The sequence below is a fragment of the Colossoma macropomum genome, unplaced genomic scaffold (genome assembly GCF_904425465.1).
Source record: "Colossoma macropomum unplaced genomic scaffold, Colossoma_macropomum, whole genome shotgun sequence".
Classification (NCBI taxonomy): domain Eukaryota; kingdom Metazoa; phylum Chordata; class Actinopteri; order Characiformes; family Serrasalmidae; genus Colossoma; species Colossoma macropomum.
In genome coordinates, this window is record NW_023494787.1 from 22,357,437 (window position 1) to 22,367,938 (window position 10,502).

The following is a 10,502-nucleotide window of genomic DNA, read 5'->3' on the forward strand; positions in this document are numbered from 1 at the left end:
TTAATACGAATTGAGTTGATTTACGTTTCTGCAATTAATGAACTTGTCAATCACCACTTCAGTTCAGACCGGGCTGTTTTCATAAACGGACTGGACTGTATTTACTGGGAAGTGAATGGTATATGTTTACATACTGTAGCTGGGGGGCTACATGCTACAAGTGTTTTTATTTCATTTAGCTTTTTTTCTACGATATGAACCCTGTACAATGCATATTTCTAATTCTAAGAGGTAAAGTCTGAAAGTGCGGCTGTCTCGTCCAAAGTGCTGTTGCTCTCTGGTGTCTTCGCCTGAGAGTCTATTAATAGCCGGCCTAATTCGAGTCTACAGTATTTGTGTTTCACTCTCCCTCGCCGGAATTCCCACAGAATACACACTGGGAAACAGCTGGAAACCTGGAGAAAAGTGTGTTTTCTGGTGTATGTGTGAGTGTGTGTGTGTATGAGAGGGTCGCTGTGTGGGGATGACGGAGGCTCGCGCTTCGCGCCGCTCTGAGGCTGTTCAGCAGCTGAAGTCGCGCTTTCTCGCGGCGCTGAAGCGCGACGACGCGGCTGAGGTGGAGAAACTTCTCCGCACCACCAACATAGACATAGACTCGGTGCTGGACGTGGAGGACACCAGCATGGTCCTGGCTTCATACAAGCAAGGTAATCCCGGCATACCAACGGTTACGCTGTGAAAGACAGAGGAGTGCATGAAACGAGCCACAGTGTGGAGCCACACTGCTGTCAATAACACCGACTCGCACTCCTCGGCGTCTACACGTGTCCGACATACCGTAGTTGTTCCAGTTTTACTGTTTGTACGAGAAGAGTCTGGATACAGACATGCAGTGTCAGCCTGACACCGCCAGACTTTTAATGACGTCAGTGCGCTCTGCCACGACAGTTTTGTCGGTTTGATGAGCAAAACCAGCGAAACACGTACTGTTGGGCTGCGTGAGTTACACTGAATGGATTTTAGCTTTGTCATACTGATAATAATGGAATTAAATAACATGGTAATTTCCAAAATAAAACCTATATATATGGTTGTTGAAACAGAAAAAAACTATGATGATGAAGCTGTTTTAAGATTCCTCTCGACTTGCCAATCAGAAGCAGCCATATGTGAACGTTTCGTTGGGCCGCGTCTGCCGTTGTGGCAAAGACTGCATGTGCAAGTGACGTCACTGGGTCTCAGAGTGCATCTGACTGAGGCCCAATCCCATTTCTTATTTTTACCCGTACACCTTCTTTTCGAGTGTCACCATGCCGCTTGGAACTGAGTTATAAGGGGTAGGTAGTGGTGAAATCTTCCTCTACGAAATGTTCAACCCTCAAATAAAAAACAAGACTAACGCTGCTTCATTAACAGACTACTAGCGCTGCTCTATAGGCGACCCTGCTAGTCTGCAGTGACAGCAGAGGAGGGTAAAGTTCAGCGACCTCGCTGCTGGTCTATGGTTAAATTTAGGAAACATATGCCTTCAAAGACGGGGGATGACAATTATTTATTATCGCCCACCCCTAATTCTTCGGTGGTATGAAGCTGAGGTCAGGTATTCGCCAGCTTCTTGTTCGAATTTTCCAGTTCCACCCTAAATGGTGCAACAGTTGTGATGCCTGATGTGTCAGATTGTAAGTGCTGCATTTTTAAGGTGGAATGGGAAATAAGCTAGCTACCAAGACATCAGCGTTTTACTAGCAATTTAAACTAGAAAATTACCATACATTGACACAACATTTAACTAAGATAATACAGTGGTTATCGTAATGTTTTAACTGAGAAAATTTAGGGGTTTTTTTTTGGTCGCCTGCCAGCCATCTTGCCGGTTTTTCTTTTTTTCTCATAACACTCTGGAGTGAGGCTTTGAAAAACGTAACACTTCGCTCTACCCCTCTATCTCAACAGAAATCAGGACACCCTACCCCTAGGCATAAATGCTCAAAACTGAGAGATAAGGGCTCAGTAGGGGCGAGGGGTGAAATGGGATTGGGCCTGAGAGTGCATGTCTTCAGCTAGACTGTATTGTGCTTTGTACACTCTCTTGAAGGGTTCTTTAGTAAAGGAAATTGTTCCGTTTAGAACCATGAGTTCTAAACAGAACCATAGTTCTTTTCATGGCGAAATTGTTCTTTAGACTGATAGAGAATGTGTGTATGATTCTATATAGAACATTTTTGTGGTTCTACAGCAATAAGGGTTCTTTGATTGTTACAAGCTTGACATCATAACAATACAAGAACCTTTTTTGGTGCTAGAATCATACACAGCATATTCTCCATCAATCTGAAGTACAATGGTTCTAAATATAACCATTCCCTTTACTAAAAAACCCTCGAGGAACAGTGTGTACAGTGTCCTATACATAGTTGTAAAAAAATCTATATGTGTGATAATTTTGATAAATAAATATTTTGGATAGATTGGTGTGTCACTGATGTACAATCAACCTCATTCACAAGCGCAGTAAGTTACTCCAATGACCCTGGATCAGCCAGAATGATCCAATCAGATCTCTGCGTAGTTCTCGTCAGCCAGCAATGTCATCTAAGCTACTAGGTGGTATAGGTGCTGGTTAAAACAGCCTAGCAACCTTTCTCTTTTCTGTAAGTGCAGCAATTAAAAAAGAGGATAGGGATGTGTGATTTTCTTTTTGATTTGATGCCAATACTGCGTCTAACATATATCAATACAGTTTTACAGGGGACATCACAATTATATTTGTAAGCCTTTATGTCAGGGGTGTCCAGTCTTATCCTCTAAGGGCCGCTGTGGCTGCAGGTTTTCACTCCAAACAAGCTGAAGCACAACTGACTCCACTTGTTTAATCAGTCTGTCTTAGTCTTTAAACATTTCATCAGGTGACCTCCTGCTTGGATGGAGTGAAGACTTGCAGCCACACTGGCCCTTTGCAGACAAGATTGGACACTCCTGCTCTACTTTATAATTCAATAAACTGCCACAAAAAAAAACTGACTGGGAGTGAACTAACTCCATAATCTACCATTATAGAACACTTCATGGGTGTATATGAGCGTGTGTGTAAGGAGCAGAGCTAAAAAAGTGAAAGTAGTTTCTAGCTGACATTTATTTGGTTATGTAAAGAAAACAATGTATTTAATTTTTATTTAATTTTTTAAAAAATTTAATTTTTACATGAGGATCAATTTTCAAAAACAAAGACGTCATTTAGTATTGATACTCTCATTTTTACTAGTCAGTAGCAACTAGCTATTACCTTGCAGCAGGTCTGTTGACTTTACTGTCTGGAAAGGCAGCAAAAATGAGCTAAGAGGATTCCGCAGTATCAGCATATTTACATGTTACACACTGGGCGCTTCAGGGGTGAAATACAATACTTTTGGGATATGCATGTTTATTTTCAGCACCTGGAAACGCTGCCTTCAGACTCAAACCTGTGAATTAAATTTGCTGTTTCTTTTATGAAATTAGCCCAACTCTTGATATCCACATCAAAAGAAAGCACACTTATAAGGAAAAATAAAACATAGCATAGACTGTAATGCGCACATATCAGTAATCCCTAACTTGTAAAGTCCTTTAGGACCTTTGCAGGATTAGAGCTATGCTTTCAGCTTCAAAATTAATTGATATTCTGCTCACATAATTTAATGGTTTGACATCTGTGCTTTATTTTATATGTTTGACACAGGTTACTGGTTACCAGGCTACAAGCTGGAGACTTCCTGGGCAATGGGAATTCACGTGTGCATGATGTATAATGCGCTGGAGAGTGCCTTGGTGCTTCTGCAGAAGGGAGCAGCTGTGAACAGGAAGCCTAATGGCAAAACCCCGCTGCACGTAGCCTGTGAGGTCTCGCACGCAGACTGCGTGAATCTGCTGCTGAACTGGGGGGCAAAGGTCAACAGTGTTTCGCTGAGTGGACACACCCCTCTGCACTACTGCATAACTCACGGGTCTGTGGACTGCGCCAAACAGCTCATACTGAGAGGTCTGGAAATACAGGCAATTCCTCATCCAAAACTAGTTAAGAAGCACACTACAGGGTCTGATAATTGCTAATGAATCATTCTACTTTAGTTTTGCATTCACTATATACACTTCACATACGCTGCACAGTGGTGCTTAAAAGTTTGTGAACCCTTTTTACTATATTTCTGCATAAATTTGACCTAAAACCTCATCAGATTTTCACTCAAGTACTAAAAGCAGGTAAAGAGAACAAATTTAAACAAATGAGACATGAGAAAATATTAGACTTGGCCATTTATTTATTGAGGAAAATGATCCAATATAACATATCTGTGAGTGGTAAAAGTATGTGAACCTTTAGGATTTGCAGATAATTTGAAGGTGACATTAGAGTCAGGTGTTTTCAATCAATAGGATGACAATCAGATGTGAATGACCACCTGGTTTTATTTAAAGAACAGGGATTTATCACAGTCTGACCTATCAGGGTCAAATTTATGCATAAATATAGAAACTTCTAAAGGGTTCACAAAGCACCACTTGTATGTCCAACAGTATCCAGACACTCATTTTAATTCAGCTAATGAGTTATGCAGTGAATTCAGTGAATTCAGCTACCTTAAGGTGCATCTATTGCTGAAACAGGCATTCAGTTGTGCACCAACAGTTTGTAGAATCTCCACAGAAAAGTATTTCCAATACAATGGGAGGCTCTGGAGCAGAAACGTATGAGCCTAAGGTGACCGTGCACAATGCTAAGTGTTGGCTGGGGGGAGGGTTAAATTCCTTCCAGGACTTGGCTGTGGAGCAGTGAAACTGTCCTCTGGAGATGAAGTGCAGTAGAATACTTTTGGGACGAGTTGCTTGGGCTGAATGATTCATTTTTTATATCAAAGTTGCAATTTGAAAAGGTGCATAACTACCATTTGTCTCTTATTTAATTTAACATTGTCTTTTTAAATGTAAGTAGTTTTAAGTGAGGAATCTCAACCTAAAAACACAGAGCTTATGAACTGGTAGTTTGGCACACTATATTCATCATTCAAGCTTTAAGCCTGAAAAATGGATGTTCTGGTCCTCCTGAGTAAAATAAAAAGGAATGGAGTTTAATTTTAAAAGAAAATTATCACATTTAAATTGCAATCGCAACATTGGTCACAAATATCACAATTAGAAAATTTCCCCAAATCATTCAGTCCTCTGAGTTGGAGTGTCTTTTGTGATCTGAAACATGAAATCGGTAAGGATATGCCATCTGCTACCTGAGAGGCTGTTTTACGATTGTTTTGTGATTGTTTTGTGAGGTTTTGGCCTAAAACATATTTTTTAAAACCTGTTCATGGTGGAGAGGTGCATGCAGGGCTGTAATACAAAAAAGTACCCAAAGAAAACTTACAATTTGTATTCATCACTACTTTAAAGGGAATCTGTGTTAACTTTCTCTACAGTGCACCATTTTACACCACACATTAAATGACTCTGTTTACCTCTCAACAACTGAATTCTGCAGAAATTTTTATTTGAAAATACGTTGCAATTCTTCTTTAAATACTCTTGATTCCAGCAGAAAGCCTTCCCAGAAGAGCAGAGGTTGTTACTGCAGCAAAGGCTGGGACAAAATCTCATTTATACCTGTGATTTCAGAAGAAAAAATCGATAAGCATGTGTCTACAACTTTTGGACATACGCTATATATAAAGTTTGTTCCCCCTTTGCAGTAACAGTCTCTACACTAGACTTCAGAACATTGCTGTGAGGATTTGATTGCATTCAGCCACAAGAGCATTAGTGAGGTCAGGTAATAGTGTAGGATAATTAGTTCAGGATCACAATCATCACTCCAACTCATCCCAAAGGTAGTGGATAGTACTGCGTCACTCCAGAGAGTGCAGGTCGGCCCATGAAATTACTTTAATTTTCTATTAATATTAGCTTGTTTCACCCTGAGCTGCATTATAGTCCCCAGTATGCACCGCAACATAATGTGCACTCCGACCTCCTTGCCCCAGCAGCAATCTATGGGCCAGCGGTTACACAAAAAAAAAGATGCGTGGTGCCGAGTTTAAGCAAATTTTAAAGGGGACTTTTAAAGATGTTCAACAGTTATCTGTAGCTACTATAGCCCATTGTTTTATGTAAAACAAGTTGTTTTTAATTAAAATTATTTTGAACAGTTTAAGTATTCAATGCCTATTTTGCTGTTGCAGTTTTGACATGTTTTGAAAAAACAATGCCCAGTTCAGGTTACTGCAAAAAAAACACAGCTGGCCCATGGATTTGTTGAGATTTTTTATTATGGCCTGTTTAGTGGTTGAGTTTTACACCCCTGCTTTAGGGTCATTTGTGGCTCTAGAGTGTTCCGTTCTATTGGCAGTTCTTTTCTTTAAAGATTATACAAGCTATATGTGCACAATTAAATAAATACCTGTGTCAGCAACAAGTGCACCTTAAACTAGCTTAATGCACTAATTAGGAGGGATGTCTGGATCCCTTTGCACATACAGTGTATAACGTATATATGATACACAGTCATAAGCCTCGTGTGAAATCTTGTTTGCCTCAATGTTAATTAAACTCAACTGACCCACAGACCTCTTGCTGCAGGAGCAGATGTGAACGCAGAAAGCCATAACAATGATGAAGACACTCCACTACACACAGCTGCACGATTCGGTATCTCCGAGCTGGTGGCCCTTTACGCTGCTCACGGTGCCAATATGGATGCGGTGAACGCCCGTATGGAGACCCCCCTAATAACTGCTGCGTTCTGGGCTATGGACGCTCGAGAGCAGACCTACAGCGAGGACCACCACCTGGTGTGCCGGATGTTGCTGGATTTTGGCGCCAACCCAAACCTCCAGGAGGAGGACAAGAAGACAGCCCTGCACAAGGCCTCCTGGAACTGTGACCATGTGCTAATACAGATACTGCTGGAGGGTGGAGCTAATCCCAGCATTATGGATGTCAACGGGTGTGCTGCTCTCCAGTATGTGCTGAAGGTGATGCAGTTTCGGCCGCTGTCCATACCTGAGCGCTGCTTTCAACTGCTGCTGAACTATGGAGCAGTCAGGGTCTACCCAAAGCAGTTTCATAAGGTACAGCGAGGCTCCAAATGTAGTTGGCCCAACTCAATTACCTAATTTGCCTTTCATCCCAGCATAAGAACCTGAAAAAAGCAAGGCTGCTTGCTGCATATACAACTAGCTTTACAGTATCATTACTGTGGTATTAAAGGAGAAGTTCATAAAAACCTTAACGTTCACACAGCTTTCTCCATTACCTCAAATGTAGTCAGTGTAGTCAGTGAGTCAGTTTTTTGTGCTTAGGTAATGTAGCTAACAGGTAATGGAAACTTATAGCCTGCTAAGCCAACATTGTGTGAACTTGTCACACACTTGCCTTAAAAGATGATGTTTGGCTAAGAAATACACTTCATGTTTCATAAAATAGCTAATTAAAACAGCTTGTATAAGACTGAGTAAAGTAAAATATACTGTGGGGAAAACCAAACCATCACTTTAATGCATGATCTTGATAATTTGCCATTTGAATTGCTTCCTTTCTATTAAGTAGGTGTTGCAGAATTGCTACGACTATCCAAGGGCTGTTGAGGTGATGGCGAATTCTTATGAGCATCTCATGCATACCAAAAAATGGAGGGCAGCTATTCCTGATGCAACATATGAGGTAAGACATTTTCCAGGCCTTATGCATTTTAAAATTGCTAACTGTAATATCTAATTTTGCATGGTCCTCGATTAGTGTATACAGGGAAAAAAATGGATTGTTATATGCATGTGCATTGTTACATATACATTACCTTGAGGAGGAAACAACATGAACCTTATATTTTCACCCCTTTCTTCATTAAGCGTCACAGGACGTTCTACGATTCCTTGTTTGCTGTTTGCACCAATAATCCACGTACTTTACAACATCTGGCCAGATGTACCATCCGAATAGCAATGCGTGGGCGCTGTGAAATAGGCATTCAGCAGATACCACTACCTCCACCAATCAGGAGATACCTACTGCTGGAGCCTGTGGGAATTATATTCTAGAGACTGCATTGTGACAATCAAATCAAAGTGGTGAATTCCTGCTCTGCCAGGATCAAACTCCTGACATGTCCAAATCCTGGAAGCATGGAATATTCTGGAACTTTTAACCCCTTGATAACCATGGATCTGTTAGTGGGTCCTCGCTTCATTCCTCACTCAAATTACTGCAATTTATGTATAGGTTTTACAGTTGTCACTAGATGATAAGCCTTGAGTTTAAGGGGTTAATTACTGTTAGGCAAATGGAACTATGATGTAGCTAGTCACTTTTAATTATATAGTGTTGTGGATAACATCACAAGCCTGTAAACTTGGGTTCAGTTCACCTCTCGGCAGACATTCCATTTTATGCTGTTTTGGGGGAAAACTCTGATTAGGCGGTCTGGATTAGAGTGTCTGCCATATTCTGTAAATTAAATTGAATGTTATTCACATTCAGGGTGTCCTTTGTCCTTTGTCCTTTGTCTTTTGCAGCTTCTGTCATATCTGGATGATGGAATATCCTACTACTTTTCATTGTGCTACCAGGCAATTCAGAGGAACACATACTTTTTCTGGTCTTTCTTAAACTGATAATGAGATGAAATTCAAATATGTATATATTTATTATTTGTATGACACCAGAAAACATTACTTTTCCCCATTCTTTCAAGCAAAATCAAACAAGTGAATTTGAGAGAAATGAGAATAAAAATACAATTAAAATTAAAATATTAAATTACAGTCATATGCAAGTTTCCACTCCCCCAGACAAATTACATGTTTTGTTGATTTTTCTATGTGAAAATAAGTTAACACATCCTCTACAGGACACAGTGTTTCTGAGTTTAACATATTTGGGGGGAAAAATGAAATATAAGATGTGCTACAACCTTTTTACATGCCACATGTTTTTTTTTGTTTTTTTTTACAAAATGTTAATTCTGCAAAAAAAACAGTAATTGTGCATTAAAATATGCAGAAGTGTGCTCTCTGTAGCGAATGTGTACTTCTTTTCACTTCAAAAATCAACAAAACTTGTAATTTGACTGTGTAAAGAGTACAAAACACTCACTTGTTGTTCCACAGGGCTCTTATATAGCGCAAAAAGTGAACTACATTTTAATAAAAGCTTTATTAGTACCCTGTAATGAGCTGTACAGCACTGATTTCAAGCAGTTTATAATGACTGCAAAGCCTTATTTAGATTAAGAGTATAAATATCAGGCATTATGCCAGCAACTCTTTGGAGATAGCCTTTGAAAGGCAGTAGACATCTAAGCCATTTATCCTTTTGTCAAGGCTTAAGTGAACTTCACAGGCTTTAACTGGCACTTTCAATGCTACACCCTTTACACTCTCCATAATTACAGCATCACCCAGTAATGCCAGAACACTGTCTCTGTCTCGTGGAGCTCCCAAAGGCAGTTGGTTGAAATTACAGCCTACTGACTATGGAAATACTCATATTATGTTCTATTCTAGTAGCAGACATAAACTGGTCTCTTTAAAGCCAGTTGAGAGAAGTTCAATGATTTACAGAAACAATAGGTTACAAATACAAGAAGTTAGATTTTCTTGGAATCTGCGAGTGCATTGATATGACTGACCTTACAAATTCCAAAGTAAGTCTAATAGTCTGTAGAGGTCAGTAAGGCTCCAAGTAAATGGATTTGTCAGCTGGACATTCATTGAAAAGCCAAGTTGGTCTAGTCCTCCACACATCAGGCTGTCACCACAGCCTGACCTCAAGGACTCTACAAGGTACTTATATAGTCCATTTATACTGAGACCATCTTCTTGCTCATGTGGCCCTGCTGCTGACTCCCACTGCACACAGGTCAAAGTGCTAATGGGGGATGGGGGTTGTATGTGAGCTTGGGTCAGTGACTGTTATCCCCTCACCCATACAATGTCATCTGGAAGTAATGACCCTCCCCACTACACAAGCCCTCTTTCCTTTCATCATATACACACTAGAATAAGAATTATTGTCACCAAATATTAACAACGAAATCCTGCCTGGAAAAAGCAATGCACTCAATTTACTTCACAAAATGATGTCCACATTTAAATCAAGTAAATTCAACACATCACTTTGCTTACAGGGCACAGAGGTACTAATTGCTGGTTCACTAAAACATAAAATCTAAATTAATGTTGTAATCTAGTTCTTATGGAGATGTGTGGAACAGTCTGGTCATTGTAGCGGTGGCTTTGAAAAGGGGAACACTGTGTTAGTAAGTGAAAGGTCAGCTCCTGAAATAGAACTGTGCCTTTTCTAAAGGAGGCTTTGGTGTCAGAGACTGGCCACTCTGTCATGACAAGAGCTTATGAGGAGAGTGGCAGGGGAGCTGAAGAAAAGGCAGAACAGTGCGTACCAGACGTGGCTGAACTCCAGGAATACATACTGGCCCAATGCCAGGAAGAACACGCTCTCATTTTGAAAACAGGCTCAGGAGAAAAGGATGTGTGGAAGGGTGACACAGCAAAAAGCTCAGAGAGAACACTCCTCACTGGAAC

At 40.4% G+C, this 10,502-nt stretch overlaps 1 protein-coding gene across 2 annotated transcripts; it reads left to right on the top strand.

Moving 5' to 3' along the window:
• The first annotated feature begins 322 nt into the window (after positions 1–322).
• asb4 (ankyrin repeat and SOCS box containing 4) lies at positions 323–8,395 on the top strand. 2 transcript variants are annotated; one of them, XM_036565659.1, is made up of 5 exons: positions 323–647; positions 3,659–3,958; positions 6,544–7,034; positions 7,513–7,626; positions 7,812–8,395. In XM_036565659.1, the coding sequence occupies exons 1-5, from the start codon at positions 464–466 to the stop codon at positions 7,998–8,000; spliced, it is 1,278 nt and encodes a 425-aa protein (XP_036421552.1). In that variant the 5' UTR covers positions 323–463; the 3' UTR covers positions 8,001–8,395. The 2 variants fall into 2 exon arrangements, with proteins under 2 accessions (XP_036421552.1, XP_036421553.1); XM_036565660.1 differs by lacking the exon at positions 323–647 and adding an exon at positions 822–938.
• The last annotated feature ends 2,107 nt before the right edge of the window (positions 8,396–10,502 follow it).